Source organism: Ambystoma mexicanum, chromosome 8 (assembly GCF_040938575.1).
Source record: "Ambystoma mexicanum isolate Mex_15411 chromosome 8, UKY_AmexF1_1, whole genome shotgun sequence".
NCBI classification, from domain to species: Eukaryota; Metazoa; Chordata; class Amphibia; order Caudata; family Ambystomatidae; genus Ambystoma; species Ambystoma mexicanum.
Genome location: NC_090929.1, coordinates 1123866747 through 1123894122, shown reverse-complemented (window position 1 = coordinate 1123894122; position 27376 = coordinate 1123866747). Strand labels below are relative to the sequence as shown.

At 43.3% G+C, this 27376-nt stretch overlaps 1 protein-coding gene across 2 annotated transcripts in view; it reads right to left on the bottom strand.

Moving 5' to 3' along the window:
• The window catches only part of VSTM4 (V-set and transmembrane domain containing 4), a 168527-nt gene that overhangs the window by 66329 nt on the left and 74822 nt on the right, over positions 1 to 27376 (bottom strand). The window contains exons 3-4 of one of the 2 annotated variants that reach the window (XM_069611157.1): positions 23236 to 23304; positions 16124 to 16231 (exon numbers count right to left, since the gene is read on the bottom strand). In XM_069611157.1, the coding sequence (XP_069467258.1) occupies positions 16124 to 16231; positions 23236 to 23304 (177 nt within the window). The remainder of the gene's footprint in view (positions 1 to 16123; positions 16232 to 23235; positions 23305 to 27376) is intronic. The other variant, XM_069611158.1, reaches the window with a different exon arrangement.

The following is a 27376-nucleotide window of genomic DNA, read 5'->3' as shown; positions in this document are numbered from 1 at the left end:
GAAAGTCTGAACAATGCTTTCGTTTTTTAAGCAATTGGCATAGGTACAGCATTGTTTGAAATAAAGAACATATGCTGCTGCCCTCGGGTAAAGTAACTTGAAGTCCCCGAAACTTCATAGGGAACAAGTGGTTTGCCAATGTACTTAATGTGCAGAACAATTTTAAAAATGAAGTACCTCTGGTTTCTGTGACATGGAGTACAGGCAGAAGGGTATGGATGTACTTTTGAGCAACAATATACATCATTGGTGGACAAAGCCTGACTTTTCTTTAGGAACATTTCTATTATGGATATGTGCATATACATTGGCACAACGATCTGTTTGTTATCTGTCCTTATGTTTGGTTGTGTTACTGTATTTATTTGTTGTTATCGATTGATGTACATATGTCTAGGGAGAATATTTTTAAAGCTCTTTTAAAAAAAATCATGTTTTTGTGTCCTTTGATGTTATGTATCCAGGTGCACATATTTTTTGTATGCGTTAAGACGTATTATTAAAAAATTAAATCATTTTCCATTTTGTTTAATTTCTGAAATGTTTTCATAGTCAGTCCAGAGTCCAGCCTTCCAGCAGTGGTTATTTTCTTTTTGATTTGTGTAGGTATCCCTATGGTGCCTGGCACGCACAATGGTAGCAGGCCAAAAAAGCCAGTCTCGCTGCAGTGTGGCTGGGGCTGACATCATTCAAGACTCCGCCCTTCAGGTTTCAGATCCCTCGACAGCATTCACATTAGCAGAGATGCCAACTGGCCTCATGTGCACCTTTATCCAGTCCTGTTTTTATAACCAAGAGTACTTTGCATGTTGGAGGACAAACACTTCTAAGGAAAAAAGTCAAATGAAAAAGTTCCAGAATTCAAAGATCGATTAGCCAGACGATATGGAAGCAGTTGGTGACTCTGCGTTAACCCACTCAAAGATTATGGCAGTTGCACATTTGATGCCGTACAATAATGAGAACGGCGCTATATTAGCATAGTGACCTGTAATCGTTGTGTGTGCTGTGTGTCATTTGCATGACAGCAGTGCAGCTGAGCTGGGCTCAGGCAACATGGCCCCCTATAATTCGAAGTGTTTTCGAAGTAATTATTTCGAAGAAATTTGAAGTAATTACTGTAGAAAACACCACAGGATACCAGTTTATTTTATAGGTCTGTCATCACTGCAACTCCACAAGAGTCTACAGCTCGATAATCACTGCAACTGCGCAAAACTCTACATCTCAATCATCACTTCGGCTCTAAGAGACGCAGCAGGTCTATTGCAACTCTACAAGATATTTTAGAGTTCTGTTGTCACTGCGACTCTAGAAGTCTATTGTAAGCTTTAATTCCATGATAGTATAAAGCTCTAGTGCTTCTCCACAAGAGTCTGGAGTTCCCTTGTCACACTGGCTAAATAAACTCTACAGCTCATTTGTCATTGTGACTCCAAGAAACTACATAGCTCAATCAGAACTTGGAACTTGGATCAGTTGAGTATGTGGCTCTATCATAATTAAGAGTGCACGTTTTCTGTTTTAATTAATTTTTACACTAAAAGCTCTGAGAAGCGTTAAGAGAACGGCCGAGGCCAACTGGAAAGAAATCACCTAATGACCTAAACGAAGTAAAATTCACGATGGCAGCCAAAAATTACTAATAGGCAGGCAGTTCTCCAAACGAAAAGTTCTACTTACAATGACAGAATAACTCATGCCAAATCAGGCACAAAGGAACTTTTCGCCATCCTGAGAGAACTAGAGTCCCCAGTACCACAACAAGAAGTCTACAACAAAGATGCAAGTTGGTACATTGACATTCAAAATGCCCTTTCCGACAAAATATCCCTCTTTCAATCTAAAAATGAAATGAAAAAAGCTATTATTAAACTTGCCCAATCACCTCTGCAAACTTCTACCTACTCGGGCAATTACTTGGCTCCACAATTTCGAATTCAACCCATCTCCAACTCAGAAGTCCTAAAAATGATCTCCAGTCTCAAACCATCAAGGCGACTCCTGCCCAGCAGCAGTTATCAAGGACTGCATGCCTGACCTAACCCCCTTCAACACAAGTCTAATCAACACTTCCTTTGAAAGTAGTATTGTCCCTTCTAATCTCAAAAACACGTGGGTACTCCCCTTACTAAAAAAACCTTAGCTGGACCCCAACATAATGACCAACCATAGACCCATTACAACAGTACCCTTCTTACTCAAAGTACTATATAGTGTTGCATATCTCCAGATCCAAAACTATTTGGAAGTCAACAACCTTGGCCTGCAACGATCAGGCTTCCGCCCCAGATATGGCACAGAAATCGCACTTCAGGATTTGCACATTCAAATGGACGAGTTAAAAGACAAAAGCAAATTGGCCCTGCTCCACCTACTTGACCTCTCGGCAGCGTTTGATTTGGTCAATCATAAAATACTATGTAAACATCTTTCTTCAGTGGCCAATTTCTCACAGAAAGCTATCCAATGGATACAATCCTTCCTTACAGACAGGTCGATGAGAGTATTCTCGCACAGTGCACAGTGGCCGAAGTGTATGGAAAGAAGTAGTGGAACTATGTTCCCTCCTAGCCTGAACCCACTCACCACAAACCCCATCACCACACCGTCTCCCACATACAATACACCCCTCCCAAACACATGCATCTTCTGTTTAAGGGAACGTTTGGTGTCGTGAAAGTGCAATTTTCAACTTCTTCTTACACGGAACAGTTTCTTTTTAAAATAAAAGTATAGGAGCAGTAAAACTTAATTTAAAAAAGTAAAGGACCAACGCTCCCAACCGCTCCTGCTCACTTCGACCACTGACAGTGCAGCAGCAGAGCCAAGCCCAGTCACCTGTGGTGTTCAAGGCTCTTGTGTCTCACTGACACTCTATAACATCTTTACAAAACTACTATTTGACCGCCTGTATAATCTGGGTGTCATCTATACCAACCATGCTGATGACACCCAAATCCTCATCCCCATTACTGGTTCACATGATATTGATTCATTATCTCTCAACGCTATTTATTATAAGATCCAAACTTGGATGGCCCACAATGGCTTATGTTTGAATGATGAAAAGACCGAACTTCTCCTCCTAGGCTTGCAACTCCGCTTTAACAAACTTGATGACTCCTTTAAATAACCAAACAAGTCAATGCCACAGCATCAGCAGCAGGATACACATCTAAGCTGATCAACGCCTGCAGACCCTTTCTTTCTCTTGACAGTTGCATCACACTAGCAAGAGCACTAATCTTGTCTAGATGCACTATTGCAATGCCCGCTATGCCGGCACCAAGACCCAAAATATCAAAAAGCTACAGGTGATACAAAACAACGCCCTCAGGGCAGCTCTAAATATTCCCAAATATTCTCATATCTCCACGACAAGAAGGAACGACCATTGGCTTCCTGTTCAAGAGCGCATCCTCTTCAAAATCCTTACCCTGACACACAAATACCTACATAAGTCTGCCCCCTCCTACCTGGTGGACAAAGTCTCTACATCCCAATCTAACAAACCTATGCTTTCTGCACACATGCATCTGCTCTGCACACCAAGATTCAAATTACAGAAAGCCAGAGGCAACATCTTCCGGTCCATAGCTGCTAGACATTAGAATACCTTACTTGCCAAACTTACGTCAAAAGACTCCTTCTGGACCTTCTGAAGACAGTTCAAAATATGTCTCTTTACACATGAAACACGTAACTAAGTCATCCGTATCTGCCTGCAAGCGAGCTACTTAAGTAATACCCCAGCACAAGATGACCTTACTGTGCAGCCTAGTTTCTAATATTATCTCATGCCTGACTCGCACATGTGCAACTATGTAACCACTGTACCTTTTTATTGTTCGTATTATCTCATGCCTGACTCGCACATGTGCAACTATGTAACCACTGTACCTTTTTATTGTTCGTATTATCTCATTGCTTGACTCGCACATGTGCAACTATGTAACCACTGTACCTTTTTATTGTTCGTATTATCTCATTGCTTGACTCGCACATGTGCAACTATGTAACCACTGTACCTTTTTATTGTTCGTATTATCTCATTGCTTGACTCGCACATGTGCAACTATGTAACCACTGTACCTTTTTATTGTTTGTATTATCTCATTGCTTGACTCGCACATGTGCAACTATGTAACCACTGTACCTTTTTATGTTTGTATTATCTCATTGCTTGACTATTCAAAGAGACTAGCACCTGTGCAACTATGTAACTATGCAACCACGGGACCTTTGAATGTCAATTTCTGTAAGAACAGCGCATAGATGCCTCCGTGTTCGGTGCACTATACAAATTGCAAAATAAATAAAATACATAAATACTGATGGAAATCATTCTGCTTCCTTTCAATATGTATTCGTAAAAATGGAAAAAAGGGAAAAAAGCAGAATTGTAGGTCTCTTGCTCAGCTCTCCAAGATGCCAATCCCGTCTTGCAGGCCAATGTCTGTGCAATGGCGAAGAACAGAGAGGATAACAAAAGAATACATTTCCCTTTGGAGAGGATTAAATGACTACAGCGGCGTCGATCAGTGCAGCAATAGCAGGAGCTTCCATTTGTTCTGAATGGAAGAATGGATTATGGCTAGATGTGCCGGAACGCAGCCCTGCAAGGATCCAATACAAGTATTTGAAGTACTATATTTTTAATTTCAATACAAAAGAACAAATACTAGTTGCAGCTTACTTTTTTACAAAGCAAACAATTTAAATGAATGAATGCTGATAAAATGACCACAAAAATTGATAAATGCAGATGAAAATGCTCAAAAAATAAATACCATAAAACCGCAGGCCTTAATCATAATTAAACTAAGGTTTAGATGTATATCGTCACAGCCGATCCAGAAGACTCTACAGGGCAATCATAACCATGGTGAACAAGGGCCTACAGATCGATGGGAACTCCACAAGTGTCTTGAGTACTCTTGTCAGCGTGGCTTTATCATATCTATGGTTTCATGAGAGTCTACAGCTGTGTTGCAATTCCTTGAGATTCTACAGCGAGGGTTCCAGAAGACTCTACTGCTCTATTGGTATTGTGGCTCCAAGAGACTGAGCAGCTCACTACTCTTATTAAGCAATAATCCAACATTCTGCGTGCTTCACAGGCCGGTAACAGCCCAGGCCCAATTTAAAGATGGGGTCCCGGCCATTACCAAGCCGATGAAGCCCGCAGATTATTACTGTTAGCACCCTGAGGCAAACCCTTGAGGTGCTAACAGCAGTAGAATAAACAGCAACTGTGCTGCTTCGCTTGCAGCAGCCGGGGAGAGTCAGGGTTGCCATGGATATGGGAGGCGGGACTCCACTCAGAGCCCCTCTTTCATTTCCATGGCTTACCGGGAAGCCAAGCTGCTGGAGCAGAGCGGGATGAGGGACCGGAGGAGCATATTTAAAGTAAGTTGGTGGGAGTGGGTGGGTGTTGAGGAGCTGGATTTGGGGGTGTGAGGCGGAAGGAATCGGGGGGGAACAGGAGCACCGGTGGAGGGCAGGTGCACAGAGCACTCGGATTGCTCTGAACCCAGGCTTGCACCAGTAGATTCAGCCCGGTTTTGGAGCAACCTGATAGGCTCCCGCACTCAACCAGGGTGCTAATTATTATGATATATTTTTAAAGCGTGAACTTAGCTTGGGAGCAGTGGAGCACTGTATGGGTCATAGAGCAAAGCATTGGTAGCGAGAATTTAAGTCAACAAGTAAAAACTAATAACAATGATCACAGTACAATATATGGATGAGGATGGGCACAAGATAGACCGAATCTACGTTACACCAAGGTGTTGTGCAAGAGCCAGTTCTTCAATTAATTCTTGAACTGAAGGAAACTTGAAGCAGTCCAGATGATCACTGCAGCTCCATGAGGTTATGCAGCTAAACCGACATTGTGCCTCTACTAGAATAGCCTGCTCCACCGCAGTCTAGCGCCACAAGACTGCACTGCTCTATCTCCGATGGTGACTCCACAAGGCTCTACAGCACATTCGTCACCCTGGCTTCACGAGAATGTGCAGATCTATTCATTGTGTGGATCAATGGTAGTCTACATCTTCGATAAGACTGCGGCTTCGTGGGATTGGATCTCTCTATCGCTACTCTCGGACTACATGAGAGCATACATCCCTAGCCCCACTGTGGCTGTGTACACGCATGCAGCTGAAAGGCAACTGTGGCCCCATGAGAGTGCACAGGTCTCTCCGCAAAGGGTCTCCATGATAGCAGGCGGGTATATGCCACTGCGTCAGAGTACCCATGTAAAGAGTGTGCACATGTATGTAGCTCTCTTGTCACTTGAGCATTAGCTCCGAAAGGCTTCAGAAAGTGACGACACTACGGCTCCACGTGGGGCTTGTACACATAAAGTGAGGAAACAAAGACTGGCTGCGGACACCCACGCTGACCAATTGAAACCAGATGACAAGATGGCGCCCGTCCAAATGTATGCTGGCAGAAAGTGTTTTAAAGCCAGTGTCCGTGGGGCTAAAATAAATCACTGGCTTGTTAACTTATTTGGCATTTGGAGCTGAGACTTCCAAAGCTGTTCTAATGTAAATGCATTCGCTGTGCTCGTGAGCACATCTGCCACAGCTGCAGTGCGCATGCTGCCAGATAAACCTCTGCCCCCTGCGTCACTACAAGGGGTAGATTTCACCCACCTTTTCAAATAGGATGCCTGACATCATGGTGCTTCCTTCACTGTGTATAGAACCCCCCACCCCCTCTTGTCTGTGATTCTTCCTATGTTATGGGGTCCTTGGGGATAAAAAGCAAAGCCTAACCTTGATGCCTTGTCAGCACATTGAACGTCCGCACAGGTTTTGCAAAGTAAATACAGCATTATGCAGAAGCTAGAAGACCTGTTTCAAAAGGTCTCGTGTGTTTAGCATGACAAGCTTAGTAAGCAGTGCAATCAATGCCAGGTGATTTCTTGTTCAAAATATTTAAAATCATCCGATTGTGCCGTCCCCCAAAGCAATTATTTTATTTTTCGAAACACGTTTCTACAGACTCCTCCATTCAAGCTAAAATTCACGTAATACGATTAATACAATAAAAAAAAATATTTTTTTTTAAAAAAAGGATGGCACTTCTGCTGGACTTGCCGTCATTTGGTGTAACTTTGTCTCCGTTTTATCACACTTTTCCATCCATGCATTACTTAAGTGCCACATGTTGTAAAGTAGTTGTTGCTTAGGTTCGATACAACACAGACCCTTACAAGCTCTAAAAATAGATCAAGGCACCACTATCTAAGAATAACTTTGTGAAAGAGAACTGCGGTTTCGCATCTTCATTGCTGGACCGGTGGTCGGTCAAAAAACCGAAAACAAAATATCGAATCACCAAAATCCCGAATCCAAAATCTCGAAAAAAAAAAATCTCGAATTATTTATTTATTTATATGTATTTGTGGGTTCAGGTAAGTATAAAAAAGGGTAAAAGAAAAAAAAAAGAAAAAAGGGGGGTTGAAGGGGAACCCCCCCATTTCGAAATAAAAACGTATTAAAAAAAAATTCGAGATTTTTGTTTTCGATATTTTGGATTCGAGATTTTTGTTTTCGATATTTTGTAATTCGGTTTTTTCACTATAAACCTGCTGGACCACCTCCATACATCTTCACCATTGCACAGTTGTCTCACTGTGCTGGCATGCATAGATCAATACCACACATCCATCAGACTATTCAGCGCTCACTTTAGTAGTGCTGCAACACGCGCTTCTGCCATTTGGTTTGTCATGTATAACGCCACGTTATCTGAAGTAGGTTTTGTTCCCTCCTCTTTTAAAGAAATCCCCCTGCCTCTTAAGGATACTGTGAATTATAAGGCTAGGTCCCTGCTACCATTATATGGCATACATTATTTACCATAATTGTATTTCTGATGCTTGTATCTGATTAGATTCACATGTTATGTATAGGCCTACATCTAGTGGTAGTCACAGAGCATTGCATGACGTTGACTGGTCTTGTTTTTAATACTACCCGCTACAATTATACATGCAATTATTTCAGCAAGAATTGCAAGCCAGTTCCTCAACTCGATATATACACCACCCACCTTTTGAAAAACATTTGATGGGCTTCCACCCAGCCAGAGTGATGCCACACGTTTTGGACTTAAGTTTCACATTGAGCATGGAGGATCTCTCTGGACACCCACTCCTTGCCCATAGTCTTATTGTTTGCCCTCCAGTGTTCCAAGCTAGCATCAAAGACCGGAAAGGTGTCTAACTTTAGACAGCTTCCGCTGGAGTAAACTGCAGTCCTAACTTAAAATGAGGTATTACAGCCTAAAACCAGGCAACATTAAACTCCCCCACACAAAGAGCACTAATTCCAATGTTCCACTCGCCTTGGATTCTTGCATAGACACAAGGAGGATTCTGCTGTTCACCTCGGCAGATGAAGGTGTTGATTTAAGCTTGACCAATGGGGGAAGTGGAACAATAGAAAGATCATAGGTGGAGCAGTGGAGCAGACTCCAAAGGTACTTCCCCATCTGCAATTCTTTACTTCACAAACATGACAGGAAGCCTTTCTGAGGAGGAATCATTTGTGAGGATTCTAAAAGTCTTTAAGTCAAAGTTTGGGTGTTTGTTTTCTTGCTTGGAAATGAGGGGCGCGTAGTGCGTGGGAATGGCCATACGGATCAGCATGACCTTGACTTGTCAATGGGTGGATAACTATACATTAGGCTTTGCTTGTTAGCACACGGAATTGACCGCGTGTTCGCACTGATGTGATTCCCCAGAGCATAGAGCAGACACTTTTGGATTAACCATCATTGGATTAGCAATGGGTGGATAACTATACATTATGCTCTCCTTGTTAGCGCCCTCTCAATTTCAACAAAGTGTCTTAGTCCACAAAGGAAAGTATGACTCCGAGTGGGGCATTTGAAAGCTTCCAGGATGTCTCCCCATCCCTTTTACTGTATAAAGTAGAGTTTGACAGCCCACTGATCTGGGAATAACCATCACATCTGCTAATATACTAGCCTTGCCATAATTAACCATCATGGTTTACAGGGGGTTGCCTTGTCCTAGAAACAGAGTTCTGGACTGTATTAATTCCTGTCAGGCTTCCCAGCCATCCTGGAGCCAAATTAGTGTCATGTTGGCATCAATGACCCTGGTGGCAGAGAAACGGTCAGTCTGCAGGAAGAAGAAGACAGTTTGCCTGCCTGGAATCCGAGGTTCCTGTCAACTGGACCCCGCCGGCTGCCTTTATGTGTTGTATGTGCCAGAGCTGGGTACTATAAATAGCTCTTCAAAGAAAGATGTTTCCCCTTCATCACCACCACCATCTGGAGATTCTGGTGGGACCCATCAAGACAGCAGTACTTGATAAAGCTCCTGTGCATCAAAGCAAACTTCATTAGGCAAGACAATTATTAGCGCTAAGAAGATTCCCTCAGTGGATTGCAACATGGAAGATTGGTGGATAGAAGATATTGTACCAATCATTACTAACTGTGTCTTGCATCCAAGGGACACCTCACTAATAACAGCCAATGAGACAGAAGGATGTCTTGAATTACTAAAGCTTTCATGCAGAAGTGATGTGATCTACCAGTTCAGGCTGGAATGCCCATTATGGGATGGAAGCAAGGCTAATTTGTATATATTTTTCCTCTTCTCTAATGACATTGCTGGATGTAAAAAAGCAAATCAAAAGGATTGATGGCTGGAAGGTTTTGAATTTACATTGCTCTGGGCACCCCTCCGTCGTTTCACAGCCTGACAAGTCATTACAGAAAGTGGTTAGACCTCATGCAACTCAGACTTGGTCCCACCACATAAATTGGCAGTCCAGCTCAAAATGCTTGGTCGCATCACTTCTGCATGAAGCCACAAGCAACCCCAGACATGTGTTGGCATCATTGAACATTAGCAGTGAGGTGTGGCTTGGGTCTCTTGGCTTGGGACTCACGTCTGGGCATGCCCGGACGACTCTGGGTGACTAAAGCAAAACAAAAGGAGTGATGGCTGGCATGTTACCAGTGCTAGGTGCATTGCCCCCTATGGGATGGCAGCAAGCCTGATTTGCATACATTTTCCCCCTTTTCTAATGGCACTGCTGGATGGCAAACAATGGTTTGGAAGAGTCACCAGAGCAAGGGCAGTGGTACGGATTCATTCAAAACCTTTCCGCCATCACTCTTCAGTTTTGCATAATGTATTTAACTGTGTCTGTAACTGTGCCATAGATGCAGTTTGTCTTCATTTGTCTACCAAACACAGACACGGCCACATTTCTGGCCCATTTTTCCCTCTTTGTAAGGATTGGGTCCCTATTCTTCCCAGTGCTTTCCTGAGCTCAGACCAACCCTCCTTCTGGCTGAGACCAAAAGCTTAAGAAAGAACTTGAAATGTAAACCCCCCTTCTTTTCTTAGGAAATATCTGTAGTCACAAAGATTACATTCTCTCCGCCAGATTATGGCGGTTACATGTACTTGGTCTGCCAGCAGTCTTAATTAGGCATCTTCAAGTATTTCAGACTGTGGATGGTTGACTGCTTATCAGGGTAAACAGATTTGAATGCATTAGAACATCCTACATTGCCTTCTTTGACACGCGTTATATCTACATTTCCATTTTATTTCATTTTTATACACCTGCATTCTGCCACGGGTCTCCATTGCACTCATAGAGAGTGCACACGTTTGTTAGTGCCTTAATTTTCAGTGTCCTGGAAAGGAAGAAAGGTCTTTACAGACCTGGCTGTTAAGCTATGGAACTTCACCACATCCAGCGGCTGACGTCCTGAGGGCATTCGTTATATGTACAAATGAAAATACTTTTGATGTGTTGCTGGTGAACCACCACCCACTATACTTTCTGACGTATCCGCGACCACACCCTATTGTTAAACCTTGATGGAAACCTATAATACTTCCTTTGTGAGCAGGAAGATTTGTGTGCTTGCACTAGTCTCCCATAGCACTCAAAAGAGATCTCCACATTTTCTGATCTATACATTGGAAGACACTGAGCCCACATGATATAATTTTGATGATATGCAATGAACAGAAGCAATATATCACACTGCAATGCAATACCAATTTTGTTTTGTTTTGTTTTGTCCCTGGTATAAATCTTACTTTTTCACACCCTCATAAACGGGCTCACCGCTTGTTCTCATCTTTGTGCTACTGCAAAAGCACCCTTGTGGGAATGCCTCCAACATCTGTAAATGTGTTATTATAAGTCATTTCGGTTTGAAACTGATATCCCTGTTTGTCAAATCAATACAAAAACATTAAACAAAATTACATTTCCTCTTCTAAACGTACAGCAGCCACCTAACCTCCTGCCTCCTCAGCACCTTTTATATAAAATAAGTCGCAGCTCCCGAGAATGAAGCTATGGAAGAAGATTACCTCACTTGGCCTTGGTCAGTCCTGGGAAAAGTTCCTTTCTCTGCTTCAGTAGGGAATCCTCGCTAAGTCCTTCTTCTGTTTCTCCATTACTCTGTTATCTAACTCTCAGATGTATGTTCAATGCCTGAACATCTGACAAAACCATTCTCGAAGTGTCCAGACTGGACCCGGGGCTACCTTCCTCCTTCTTTCCATGCTAACCAGTCAGGAGATTTGCAATATCGCACATCCTTAGTACTGATCGCCATTGTTTGTAGATCCAAGTCCTGCATGGCTTCCCGTCAACAAGACCTCTAATGCATTGCCAGCAGTTTGTAGTACAACCACCTAAGGCACATGGCCTGGCCTCATAGCAGAGTACCATTAATTCTACTAACTGAGACTTTATATAACTGTACCAGCACCCCTAATTGCAGTGGTTTCATAATACTATGTATTACATGGCATGGTATTACTGTTACTGTACACCCTGAAAAATAGAATATTGCAGACAAAAGAAATGGAATGGAAGAAACATTAAGCAGTGGAATACTTTGATTAATAGGAAGAAATACAACAAAAAAATAAATGGAATGATGTTACCACAATAACAAGATCGATTAATCTCCATTGTATGGTATAGGGAATATGTTACTGGCATGGTACTGGTATTTTCGGAGCAGCTCTTCAGGACAGACTGCTCACAGAGTCGCAATCAAATGGCAAGATTAACACAAAAAGCTACCTGCCAAAGTTGTCTTGTACCAGCGATAGAGGTTACTCTCGAGACAATTTCACATGTCATACCCACCAGGTTTCTATGGCTGGTTGCATTTTATTTTTTTTCCTAAAACAACAGCTCTGCTTTCGCTGTTGAATTTAGATGATAATATGGAACGCAGAAAGAACAAGAATGAATCATAAAACTTGGGAACGGCCCAGCTCAAGAACCTTGGTCTGATAGACCCCATCTGAAATTGAAGACATAAGGAAAGTATGTCCTACCTGAAGGGAGAAGTTCAGACACAATGGACTGAACTTTCTAGAAAGTGCACTAACTGTTTCGTGGGATGTCCCTGAGCGATGCCTCACTGAAGAAATAAGGCCTTGAGGATAAGTGAGACAGGCACCAGTGCAAGTGCCTTACGTTTTCACCCTTCATTGTTATTTTGATGAATTGTGACCAGTGCAGACGCTAATAGTGATCCCAAAAAAGTTGGGTTAGAGCCTATGTCAAAGGTTTATTTTTATAATGTTTTCCGGGTCTAGTCACTGGTATCTACTGACTTATGAGGTCCACTCAGCATACTGATCCAGCTGGGTCACAGCTTTCCCTACACTACCTAGACTATAAACTCCTGTTCCAAGTCAAGTGTTACTTGCAAAAGACCCTAAACGCCGAGTTGCTTCAGCATCTGCAAAGACCTTTTGACAATCAAGACCCTCAGATAAAATGAGTGAGCTGCTGCCTGGGGGCAGTGACGTGAGTGGGGAAACTAGTGAGGCTTCCATCAACCTGGACACGAGAGAGTGGAGATTTGCTTGTCTCTTTCTATGAAACAGGCTGGATAGAACCTATCACTCCTTGCCAACCACTTCTAATGTCACAAGAAGCTTTGAAATGTCACTGTATCTGCCGGCGGCGGGCTTCCGTCTGTTGATGTCGCACACCAGTGATGTTCCCTCTGGGTATCCATGTCAACTAAATAATTGACAATACTTATCACCCTCAGGGTAAATTGACATTGAGCCCATTTATCCTTCAAAGATCTAAACTTTATCTGATCAATTATAAAAAATATTGTGAAACACCTCATAACCAGCTGAAGTTGGATTTTGTGATACCACCCTTTAATCAGATTTCTGCTCACCTGGACGTTTGACTTTGGCCGATTCATGAGTATACCATAGTTATGAGAGGTTCACACTGCAAAAACCTAAAAAGCACTCTGTTTCTTTAATCCTGCTTCAACCATCTTGACTGCATGTGCCGCAAATCTTTGTTCCACTGTAACCAAGGAACTCGCGCTTTACTCTTTGTGAATGTTTTGACCAAGCTTTAATGTGTACAAGGTAATCTTAAGCCTTCTGTAACAAGCGCCACGATGCCTCAGGGTAGATGTGCGCTATTTAAAATCAAATAAATAAATACATTAATAAACACATAATCTTGAGTGTGGGGAAGCCACCGACATGGTATTCAAAGACAAACAGAAGCTTTCTCAATTCCGTGGTACGGAAGGAGGAAATACCATACTCTCAAGAGTTGCTCTACTGCATCAAATGGGATTCCTTGGAAGCAAGCATCGCCTCACTAATGAGACATAGTAGAGCCTACTAAAGATGTATAGCTGCTTGTGTTTGCATGCTAAGGGCACATAGGCTGAGAGGGCCAAGGCTGCTTTGCCTATGGTACACCACTTTCTGTAATGGCACAGAAGAAACAAAAAATGAATGAATGGAAGTTGCCTAGAGGAATACAGAGTAGTTATGATTAATGCAAAGTTGTCCATCCATCATGTTTGGTGTTTCAGCATCTAATTACTATGGACAGACAATTAGGTAGCAGAAAGATCACTTGATCCTGTGACTTGATGTTGTGTGCCATATTGTCAGCTGAGTAAATGTTTTTTCCATTGCATTAAGGACAAAGAGGGGCTGTGTTAGTCGCCGCTCCTGTGCCGTCATGGCTGACTGTTGCGAATGGCCTCTTTAAGTCATTGGCCATTTCATCAGCTCGTGACAGGATGGAGGTTTGTCACAGCACTTCTGCTCACCTCTGTGATGATGTTTATCACCACTGGATTCATAGTCATACTACAGTACAGCCTGGGTTCATTTTGTACTGTTGCCCTTTTTGCTGGTGGGTGGCCCTCTGTCTTCCTCTGTGAGTGTTTAAAACCCACAAGGGTGACTTCTGGAAATGGTGGTCCATTTCGTCAGACAAATAGGAAAGGTAAAAACTGGAGCATCTACGGGCTAACACTACTTCAAACGACTGCCACTATTACCTTTCTATATCAAGTATGAGGGGCCTACACATGTTCATTCTGCAGGAAGGTACAACAGAAGACCAGCTTTAAGGAACAATGGTGTTTCTATGTCCTCACTGTGTCTTGTAGAGTTACCATGTGGTAGAGCAGTACAGGTTACATTACAAGTGTCACATTATTCTGCCACACGCCACTGGCGTTGGTTCCAGTGTATTAGTGCTAAGGCTAGAGAAGGCCATAGCACCTTGGTAATAGAACAGCCATTTCAAACTTCCACAAGGCTGCTTGATTATGGCTGAGTGCAATCGAAGATACTGTCATGCTTAATTAGTTTATTGGAGATTGTTGGGGTCCTCGTGTGAGTGTTGGCGATTTCCGATGCCTTTCTCCATCATTCTCCCAGCACAGGGTCCTCTTGTTGGCTCTGTTCACTTTCCATACATATATCTGCTGCACGGTTGAGCCACTCAACATCTGGCAGCTGAAAATCAGCTGGCATAATTCCGGGACACAATCATCCAAAATGTGCTCTTTCAGCCTCTACCTTGTTCCCAATCTTCCATTCACATGCCTCCTTTTCATATCCACCCAGGTTTTGCAGTACACATGCAATGTTTTAGACTTGTCATTAAAGGCTCTAAGATGCTGTGTAAATCTTCAAACAGATAACCAAGTAACTTTATACCACCTGCATTCCTCCATCTCCTTTACAGGAATTCGGCATAACAGGTTTGCAGGCAATATGATATGATTTGGTTCTATGTAACTTTTTCGATTTTTGTAGGTCGCCTAACCAAAAGACAGTTTTTTTTCCAGACGATTTTTAGCGGCCTACAAAAATAGGCTGCCACCCAAACACCCCTCCCTCTGCCCACGCCGCAGCCCTCTCCTCCCACGACTCCCCCCCACCATTGCACACACCAAAATACACACAAACACGTACACACAACACACGCACACATGTACTTACCCGTTTTCCCTCTTGCCTGCTTCCGGGTCCTGGCGTGCCTGTCAGAACCTGCGCGCACCAAGTGCATCGCAGGGGCTGACAGTTCGATTTAGAAAGACAGCTCTGTGCGGTCACAGAGCAGTCTTTTTATATCATTTTCTTTTTCTTTTTTTTTTTTTTAAAGAAGGTCATTTTACCTAATACCGATTTGATACTTGCTTCATTAGGGCAGGGCCATGCAAACTGCAGCTCTCCAGATATTTTGGACTATGTATCCCATGATTCCTCGAAATTGAATATGCTATTGACTATGCTGGGTGAGGCTGATGGTAGGCAGAGTTTGCAGACCGCTGCCTCGGGGTGATTTCTGACTGCAATCTGACAATAAATTAGTGAAATCTTTCAATTAAAAGACACTCAGATAAAATCCTATGCTGCGAATTTAAATGGTTTGACGTGAGGTAGCACTTAATCCTTAGACCCATAAGCGTAAGGGTTCCGTGAGCTCACCGAAGTTTGAGATTAGTCTACAAGACACCCGATACAGATGGACAGTCTCTCTCTCGCTAGTACTTCAAGGAATCCTGCTGGTCGGAGTCACCATGGACACGATGCTTCTTTTCCTATATAATCTTATGGGAGGTATGATCATTGAGGAAGGGGGAGATCTGCGAACACCAGTGCCCACGATGAGGAAGTTCAGCCATTGTGACATAGTGATCCCCTTAACCTCTCCCCACCTCTGTGCCCAGGGTCTGTGATAGCTTAATCCATACTGATTAGAGTAATATGAACATAATGTACCTTTTGTTTTTCTCCTGCTGGACAGAGATTGGCACAAAACCACAAGTGCAAAGAGCAGGATGCTGAGGATCCCAGTGCAGCACAGCAGGACAGCATACACATAGAGATCTGTCAAGCAAGCAAGAAAGAATGAGAACATCAGGAGCAAACAGTTAAAGTCAGAGCATGTCAGCTTTCATTTGCAAATGTGGGGATGAGGCATGAGTTACTGAAATATCACGCAGAACGGGGTACACAGAGCGATCTGGGAAGGGGACACACACTGATCTTGTGTGAAGCTATTCATAAGTTCACTGGTAGCAATGCAGCCTGTATTAGAGTGACTGCACCAATTTGACTAAATCACATATTCTCCAACCCCTGTCAGGTAGAAAATCCTCTTCTTTGACCTGATGAGGAGGCCCCTGTAATTTTTACTGAATTCTTGTTTGTTACTCTTTTTAATCCTTCCAGCCAGGCTTAATCTAAAGCCTCTGTGGTATAGTGGATCTGTACATTTTTGCTCTGTGATAATATTCCCTGAGACTCCTAAGGCAGTGGCACCCAAAGGTGCCCCTAGTTTCCCAGGGTGTGTGTGTTTGTGTGTGTGTGTAGACCTTTTAAATTCTTAAAAATCCCACTGGACATGCAGAGCGAATTCCTTTGTTTGCATACGCAGCCTAAGAGAAATGCACTCGCGCAGTGGTGATTGCAGATAAAATATTTACCAGTGTTTTCTGCAAAATGGTGCCTGTCACCATAAGCACATTTCATATTTTGCCCAATGCTGCCACTGAAAGGCCAGCCATGCACACTGAAACTTTGATTTGCCATTTACTGCAAAAGAGATTTGCAGTAAATGTCAAATAAAAGTTTCAAACCTCCCCATACTTGCCAGCAAGGTCCAGTGCCATGCCAATGGTGCTAGTCCTTCACAAAATCTCATCGCCAATGCAAGAGGGCTAGTACATTTTGCGAGCCATGTTGTGTGTCTGCATATGGTCACAGGATGCCTGTCTGAAGGGAGTAGATTTACATTTCCTTGTATGAAAGCCTGGGATTGCTTGTTGGTGAATGATCAGTGGCTGTCCACCATATATTTGAATGTAATTTGGTGTGTGATATAGTACTGCGGTCACCAACAGCCATCCATGTGGGGATAAACGAATATTACCCCTTAGCCACTCATTTTATAGTTTAGTTTAGTTTAGTTTATTACTTGTATTGCGCACCAAACCCACAGGTAGTCGGGCGCATCACATAAGATTTCTCACAGCTTAGTTGTACATAAAAAGATATTGCAGTAACAAAGTTGTTGTTTGCAGTCAAATAGCATAATAATAGTTGATATTTTTACAATTTTTTACAATTTTCATAATAATAGCGTAGAGAATATATATACATTATATACAAGATGAATTAATGCAAAGTCTTTATAAATGGCATACCGGTTGAGGTCTGAAGTAGAGGAGGGTGAGATCTGGGTGAAGAGGGCAAACGCCAGAGTCGCGCTTAGCCATCAGAATCTTTGAACATTTTTATACGGGTGTGGTGAAATTTTGTGTAAAATGGTTCTAGTCTGAGTGGGGTAGGGAGTGAATTCCATAGTTGGGTAGCCTTGACCTGGAAGCTGTTACCTCCCACTGTGGCCAGTTTGAATCTGGGGGTCAGGAGACAATTAGTCTTTGAATGTCTGGTTAGTCTTGTTTCGCGTTTAGTAATGATTCTGTCCATGAGATAGAGAGGGGCTACTTTGCTTACACATTTATGAGTGAGGCAACTTTGAGTTTTATTTTGTCAATCGTAGACAGCCAGTTGTGAGCTCTTCTGGTGTCAGAAGTATGGTCTCTCCTAGCAATTCCGAGCGCAGCTCTGAGGGCGTTGTTTTGCAGGAGTTGGATTTTCTTAGTAGTTTGTTTGCTTGCCCCAATGTACATGGCATTGCAGTAATCGAGTCTTGATAATATGAGAGCTCTAGCAAGGGTGCAGCTGGCATTGGAGAAGAAGGTTCTGCCAGCTCTGATTAATTTACAGGTATAGGCTGTGGCCGAGGACAGTGAGTTTACCTGTTTGTTAAGTGTTAAGGCAGGATCCATGTAAAATCCTAATGTTTTTACTTCCTTGGCAGTTGTAATAATGTTGTTGTCGACGCTAAAGGCAGAATAATTTGGGCTTAGTTTCTTTAATGATAGTTGTGTACCCAGGATGATGATCTCTGTCTTGTCATCATTCAGGCATAGTCCATGGGAGGCCATCCATGCCTGGATGATGAGGTAAACCTTATTTACCAAGGCCAAATCCTTTTCAGAATCACTGGTAATTGGTAGGAGGATCTGAGAATCATCTGTGTAGTTAGTGTATGTGATACCCAGATGATCCAGATAATCGAAAAGGGACTTAGTGAAGATGTTATATAAGGTAGGCGAGACACATGAACCCTGGGGAACACCGCACGTGATGGGGATAAGGTCAGCAGAAGCAATAGGAGAGAAAACTCTCATGGTACGATCACTGAGGAAGGATTGTATCCAAGCAATGGCTTCAGGGGAGAAGTGTGCTGCTGAGTCCAAGTGGCTGCACAGGACCTGGTGATCAACCAGGTCGAATCTTATCTTGCTGCTGAATCACATACCTGCATACCTGGAGGACCTGCTGCTTGAGGAGGGGGTCTGAAGCTCTGCACCAGCATCTCAAGCACTCCATGAAATTCAGAAGTGAAGCTCTGCCTCTCCAGTGACCAAGAAGAACTGACTACAGTGCTCATTTCCTCCCTCCTTCAAAGATCAACTCATCTGCCCGAAACCTGTCTATCCCTGAAACCCCGGGCCATGCCAGCATTGCCAGTCCCAGAAGTGGAAGTATCTTTGATGCAGAGAACCCGGACCTCCTGTCAACGTGCACATCTCTGGATGTCCACTCCTGAGCCCATAGACTTTGTAGAAACTAAGCATCACCGGCGGACATGCAACCCTACTCTGAAACCCCAACACCTAAACCCCACGCTGCAGGCGTGGATCCTTGACAGAGTTAGTGAAGAATCTCAAATAAGCCACCATCACTTGCTTCTGTTGGTCCCCTCTGCGCTGGTGCAACATTGTGGGGGTCTCTGGAGAACCATGTCTCTGGGATGCCCCTGTACGCCCACTTTATTTGCATTGGGACTCGCTCCTGCACTCTGGAATCCATCTTACTTTCCTCTGGCTCTGTTTGGGGTCTTACTAATCTCATTCCTCATTTGGGGGGCCCCGCTTCACATCCAAGTGTCTGCTATAGTTCACCTCCCACAGGAACATTTAGAATGCTACAGCTAGGACTTGTCACCATATAATGCCGTACCGCTGTTTTTGTCCCAATTGTTTCTCATGATCTGAATTTACACTCCTTACTGAAAAGATAGGAAGTACTTTACTCACCTTTTAAAAGTTCCTCTGATTTTCTTTACAACATTTACAAGATTGCCAGCAACTTTGAGAGACTTTAACTATCGCCGGCTATTTTACATTTTTGTTTTACTCAGTTTTCACTTATGTGTAACTGTGGTGATTTTTTCCTTTGCCTTAAGTACATAAGATTATATTTGTTTATATATTTTGTAGGCAATCTTTTATTGAATGTCTACGAAATTATTTGCTGTACCTTTAACAACCCTGCTTCCCTCCTTAGAGTTAGGCCTGGGCTGCTCTTCCGCACTATCTTTGGGAGGGCCTGGTGTGCTCAAAGGATACCCTGTTACCCAAATGAGATGTATGCTCCTGGACCCTGCATACGGTGCTTAAGGAAATCCACTCTTGCCCCCACCCACTCCCCTCTTCCGTTTTTTAAGGGCAATTGTAACAAAACTACTATGGTCCTTTAGGGCCTGCTATGCAGCCAGGAATTCATCCTATTCAGCCTGACCATGCGGATGGATGTTTGGTCAAGCTCATTAACCAATGATTAGCCAAGTACATGCAAAGCTCACATGCACTACTGAACACCATACAATAGCTCCAGAGTAACGCTAGAACTGTTTCAAGCTTATCCTAAGGGCACCTACATCAGTCTCTGTTGATGCAATGGTGTAGATGGCCATCTTTATTACTCTGCACATGCTCTACTCTACTGTACTTTAACCTGGTTTGCCTTCTTTTTGCTCCGTTCTGAGCCTGATTACAAGCACCTGCTGTACAGCTAGACTTGAGTTACTTCAATCATATATACATATATATATATATATACACACACACACCTTCTCTCTCTCGCTCTCGCTCTCTCTCTGCAACCTCTTTACTTGCTTATCTGGTATATTGCAAAACTTCACAAACATGACCCCAATTGGCTACAATTCAATGGATGCCGTACCTTCATGCCTGGCCTATTACTACACTTTAGGCATCTCAAGCAAGGAAGAAGTGGAAAAGGGTGATAGGTTAGACTCCCGGGGAACACCACAGATAGAGACTGAGATGGAGGAAAGGAAGGACCCACGTTGGACCTGGGAGGGTCGATCAGAAAGAAACGAGGTCAGCCAGGCCAGGGCCTGATCGGTGATACCCAGGTTATCACAGACACGATTCAGCAGAATGACATGGTTGACCGTGTCAAAGGCAGAAGAGGGATCGAGTAAGATGAGGACAGAGGGGAGATTAGAATCAAGGTTAGAGAGCAGGTCTTCATGGATGTTGTATTTATGGGTGGCTGGGTGTGCATGTGTGTGATGGCATGGTGAATGGGTGCACCTTGCCTCATGCATAGATACTGGGATGAGGAAGAGGAGGAAATGCCTGCCTTACTTACTGGCAATCTTCATCACTTCTTGTCCTAATCTTCCTCATCCCAGTACTTATGTACAAGGAAAGTTACACATATGTAAGTACTGGGACGAGGAGGAGGGGGGGGCAGAGGCAATGCTGGGACGAGGAGCTGACTTGGGTGAGGGTGGTGGGAGGGAGAGGGGACATTTGGGGAGGGTGAGGTAGGGGTGGGCCAAAACATAATGGGCATCCATAATAAAGCTTGCATGATATGTGTTATTAGTGGCAAGACTGGCATGTGGGAGCAGCCAGGCTAGCCTTTTCTTACTGTGGCACTGTATATTGTTCTGTACAGCTATGAAAAGTAAGCATGATAAGTGTTATTACGTGGTGAGACTGGCATTTTAGTGCAGCCAGTTTAGGTATGTCTTACTGTGGCATGGCATTTTTTACTGGTCATCATCAAGGCTAAAGTAAACATGATAAGTGTTATTATGTGTCTACACTGGTCTACATTGTGCAGCCAGTTTAGACACATTTTCTTATTGTGGCATTGCATTTGTAATAGCAAAGCATTACATTAATTAAAGCATTAATGCTCCTGTGCACTGTTTGTGACTTGCATCTATTGGATTTTTTTGATTGGATTTACCCTGCGAAAACAATTTCAAACGCTCTGGTTTAGAAAGCGTGCTGTATAATGCACCATTTTAACCCATTATTGAAACATTTATTTTAGTGGACACCCCCCACATACTCCAAACCCCCTTTAGTTGGTTTGGGCTCCCTCGCTAAACTTGGTCACTCTGGCATATTTGTGGGAAACGTTTATGCCCTTTCAAATAAGAGTAATCACCAGAGGCCACTAGGTGAGTGACTGGTGGGTGAATGGGTATGAATGTATGCGTGCAAGGTTGGGGCCCGGGGAGGGGTTATGAGAACATGGACATTTTCCTACATGTTTTACTGGCATTTTTGGGAAAGGTCAACCAGTGAATGTTATTACTTGGAGGGATGTTTGGGGTGGGTGGTTTATAGCGCAAGGGAGCAAGCAGACTGGACATTTACTGTGGCGTGGTATTTGTTTACTCACTTAAGGGGCAAGACAACTATGATGTGTGTTCTTACATGGTGGGTGGAGGCATTCGTGAAGCGGCACGAGGAAATATTTCCTTACAGTAGTATTGCATGTTTTACTGGTTTTGAGGGTCAAGTTGAAAAGTATTCTTGCTTGGTGGGAGTTGGGCAAGCATTTTTTGCAGTCAGCAGTAACATATTTTCTTCCTGTGGCAGGAGATGTGTACTGGCATTAAGGGAATTATATGGGGATACTGGCAAATACTGACAAGGCCAGCATGAACATGGTTTCTTCCTGTGGCAGGAGATGTGTACTGGCATTAAGGGAATTATATGGGGATACTGGCAAATACTGACAAGGCCAGCATGAACATGTTTTCTTCTGGTATCATTACTGTGCGTAATATTACTGGCCACGCACAGAGTTGGCTGAAACATTTGGGTTCTGAAAGTCAGGCACACCCCGATTGTTTTTACTCTAGGTGAAAGATTTAAGGTTTGATTAAAACACACATGTATATCTTTCAGCTAGTGCAGAGCGTGCCCATGGAGCAGCATTATCATTACGTGTTTTGAACAGGTGTGGTGCTCAAGGCCTTTCCGTAGTGTGGCGTGGCCCGTGATGTCTTGCCAAGCCTGAGGGGGGGTGGGAGGCATTGGGGCATTCAGCATGGCTCGCAGGGGGCTCACTCATGTTGTGCTATGCCACTGGTGTGAGTGCAGCACTTGAGTAGTAGATAGTATTAGCAAAACATGCAGCAAGACATTTGAGTGTGGCTATAGTTTAATTGCCCATATTGCTTAGGTGACCTGGGGCCAGCCATAACTTGGTGTAGCATTTGGTGTGCCACTTGGTGGGAGGTCTTTCTGTGAAATAAGGTGGCACACTCTGTGGCGCTACTGTACTCTGTAGCAAAATTCATCTTGTGGCTCCAGTTGAGCTGAGTAGGGGGAGCGGAAATAGCATTCCCTGGTTGTTTGACCAATGCACACAGAGGGAGTATATGGCATAAGGTAAGGTCCGAGTTTCAGATTGAGATATCTGGTTGCTGGGTGGTATTATAGTCAATTAGGCATTGCAGCACCATGTATAGAGAATCCCACAGAGCACAACCTTGACCTTTCTTGTCATATACTTTTCATTGAAAGGCCTTTGCTTTTAGCATAAGAACAGGATGTTGCTCATCCTAAGCCACTTATACATTTCACTCTTGCACATAATTCTCTTTGGAGTAGCCTCTGTTCAACTATCTCTCGCATCATGAAACATGTGATTGCAATTAGCGTTAAATGTTCTTCATCACCAGCATCACTAAGACCTACCATCAAAGAGCTCCCAGGCCTCATAAGTCTTCTCCGGAGATGAATCTTCTGCCCTCTTGTAGGATTTAACTGAGAAGGACAAATGCATAATAGATTACTTGCTGAAAGTGGATTAACTAGACACGCCCCCTTTCTGGCTGAGCTGTACGTCTTGTAAGAGAAATAAAAAAAAAACGCGAGATGGCGACATATCCATGGATCATGCAGGAGAAACAGGTGAGACTGAAGGCAGAGCGGGGCAGAAGATCACAAGACAGGAGACGAGAAGGTTTTACGAACACACAAGGTTTGTTTATTTGGGCTGAGGTCCCTAGACATATGCAGGTGTTTCTGATTAACTGTTTCAGGATTGCCCGCTTTCTTAAGTCTCCTGTGAAGGCAGAAGAACGCAGCCAGCATGTATGTCAACTTGCCAGAGCAGGTATATGATCACTCAAGCACATGGGTGCCTGCTAGGGTGTCTGAGTGGAATGCCAGCCACCAGCCGCCTTTGACACTGTAAAATGAGCACAAGCTGCAACCAGAGATATAATCCTCTATTTTGGAGGCAAGATATGTTAAGGCCTCCTTCTCTGTGCCATTGTGGATGAGAAAGGGGTTCTTGATGGAGAAGTGGCTATTGATAGAAAGCCAGTGTAGGGATTTCAGGGTCAGGGAGTGCAGACAAAAGGATATTCCAGGTTTTGGAGCCCCACAAGATGGTTGAGGTTAATGAATGAGGCCTTTAAAAATGAGGATAAGACCATTTGGAGACAGCACTGCACTACTGTAAATCATTCACTTTTGTATTATTATATGCTTTCCGTTTCTTATATGAACGTTACAAACACGTGTTTACTGTGTTTTTGGATAAAAGTAGAGCTGGTATATTGTTAGCTATATGTTGCTTCTCTGATAATCTCTCCTATCTTGGTCTGACCGTTTACCTGCCGCACCCCAGTGTTCAAGATGGCGGGTAAGAGGGTGGTCACAGGTCGGGAATTGAGGAATTTGGAGAGACACATGTTGCTAAGCCGTTGGCCCTCTTGGGGGTATGTTGAAACACTGCTGCTGCTGAGTTTGTGCCTAAATAAACTCAGAGAGTTTTTTCCAGGGAAGGAATTGGGCAGGAACAAGACGAGTTGCCCTCAGCAAAAATTGTCTTGCTGGAGTGCTGTTCTGTGCTTTTGAGGTGTCAATGCATGCAGCGAGTGGTGATCTGCAAGGAAAACCAGCACTAGAAAGTCACCCTTTGCTCACCTGGACAGCCCAAATACAAGCAAGGAAATTGTCCAAAGCTGTATATATGTTGTGTGCTTTACACATATTTTGGTTTGGATTTATTTCACCTAAAACATTTGACCTAATCACATTTTATCGCATTTATTTGACCTTTTTTCTGTCTAAAATGCGGGGGGGAGACCCCCGGAAGCCTCCCTCCCATTTGGCCTCAACCTATACGCTTACCCACTCCCATATATATATATTTTTTTTTTAATTAAATTTGACTGAAAAAAAGGTCTTAAAAATTCGATCAAATGTTTTAGGTCAAATGTTTTCAAGTCAATTATGCTAGTACCCAAACATGTTTGATAAATTGGTGGTCATGCTTATGTTCCCAAAATGCACTTTTTTTAATGCAAGGCAGCCAGCAGCTGATACTCAGGGCACCCAAATTATTCGATACCTAGCTCTGCCCATACCACTGACAATCTACCACCCCAATCTCCTATCCCTCCCCGTGCAAAGGGGTGGAGGCGAGGGAGTTCCCCCAGTACATTTTGTCCATATACCAGCACACATAGTGAGTGAACTTTGCATAGTATAAGAATAAACAAAAGGCAGTACACAGTGACCTCAAGTTGTGCCTTATGAGGTGCAAAATAATCTGCCAGACCTGGCTTTTAGGCTGACTGCATATTGCACTTTGATAGTAGGCGGCTTGCATTTGTAAAGCGAAGAAAGCACAAGTCCTGAACAAGAATGCAAAATAAGGTGCTACAATGCTCCGACAGCAGACTACGCCTTGTCAGCTTTTCTGTGCACTGCTTCTGTACTACTCCCCTCATTAGTCATGTTAGGTGAAAAAACTGGAGCGTGGTTTGTCAACATGGCTTGCTTCTGGGCACTTTAAACTTTTCATGAGGGACGGTGACCAGACGTCCCGGTTTTGCCGGGACTATCCTGGTATTTGGTGCTCTGTCCCCCTTTCTCGAGATTATGTTCTCATTGGAAACTGCAGTGGTCACGTTTTTTTGTAGGTCTTCATAGCTGGCAGGCAGGAAAGCACAATCTCACACAGAAGAAGTGCTGCGCTTTACAGCTTAAGATAGTTTTAGCTTGTGATAAATTAATGATATGTGTTTCTTTGAACAGTAACATTTAAACCCCCTTCCCCTCCAAACTCTACTGAAGTGCAGTGCCTTGACAGCCACTTTCAAGAGTTAGTCCTACTTTTATGTTAGTTGCCCTGTCCCAGTTTTTTACTTTTTAAATCTGGTCACTGTATTATGAGATTCAGTTTTGTTACATTACTTCAGATGCAGATGACTGCTTTGTGTTAAAAAAAAACATAACTTTCACTACTGTCAATGAGGTTATCTGTCCCATAGGGAGAACGTGTACATCTCCAGAGATCTGTGTAGATATGCAAAGATGTGTGTACAACCTGCAAGGATATGGCTGCATTACGGTACGATGTTCATTCATCGATGGTGTTTTTTTCGATTGTTTTTTTGCCGAATTTGTATTTTTCAAAGAAACTCATCAACAAATATAGCAGGCTGTGGGTAAGGGTATATTAGGAGTGGGGGGTCGGTAATAGTGTAAAATTAATTGAGGAAGGGGGGCTGTTGGGGAACCACCACCAAAAATAAAAAAGAACATTTTCGATATGTTTTTTCAGAAAAATACATTTAGTAAAAAACCTTTTTTAAAAACAGTCGATGAGTGAACATAGAGCCCTGAATTACTACTGTGCTGACTCTGCATTTGAACATTCTGCACCATAAAAAATGTATTAGGATTGTGTAGGCATATTATTGTTATTTAAGAGAGTTGCGGAAAGGGAAGGATGCAAAAGAACTTCGAAAGATGGGCACACTTGGATGGGAAAGGGGCAAACGAGGCGACTGCAGAGCCTGGAAGAAATCTGGTGTAAAATGGAGGATGTTGCATAAGCCTCGTCACATTTCCTGGCCGAGGGAGCCTGAAAAGCTCTACAGCCGGCCCAACCCTGGGTTTTTCTAGGAATTCCCACTTCTCTGCGACGCTGCTTATTTTCTTGGGCAGGACACACAGGTTTGCAGAGAGACAGGAGTAAAACTCCACCCGCGTCAATGTTCATGAAAGTCGGCACGTGACTGTGGTGAAATATTTCAAACCTATATTTTGTCATGCTTATATCATGCTTATATCATGCTTATATCATGCTTATGTCATGCTTATATCGTGTCCTTTGCTATCGCCTGCTCTTTATGTTATTTTCTATTGCAGCTGGGACTTTTAAATAATAGAGAATAATCTATTAACAATGATAAACCCATTTATACAAATGTATTTATCATTGTCGGGAAAGCCCTTTCATTCAGGGTTATAGTAGGCCCTCTCAGACGCTCGTTTGTAGAACTGTCTGCATGCTATTCAATGGGCCAGCGTGGCATTAGTTGGATGGCATCAGAACAGATGACGTTGCTTTTCCAAATTCTAGGCTGATGTGTCACGTGATCAGGACACTCAGACAAAGGGGGGATCCTGGGTGTGTCTGACCGAACGGAAAGATACAAGCATGTGAGGGAGGGGAGGGCGACCACTGGTGACCAACAGTACCGCCATTAGACTGGACTTTCTAGAAGACACTGAGTCAGGTGACGGGTGTGACAAGTAAACCCACTGATAATGTTGGACATGGAAGGACTGGTTCGCGGCAGACACGGCCCTCGTTGTTTTCTTTATCACGTTTTTGTTTTTCATTTATCACTGCCTGATTTTCCATAAAGGTTAAATTGCTGCTAGAAGGTTCCAGGGATTATGCTGTTTGCCTCCATTGTGTTCTCATGCAAAAAACTCTCTCTCTCGCTTTGCTCCTCTCTAAAATACATCATGTGAACCTGATTCCTGTAACATGTCCAATTATATCAAGGTGTAGGCGGTGGCATGAGGG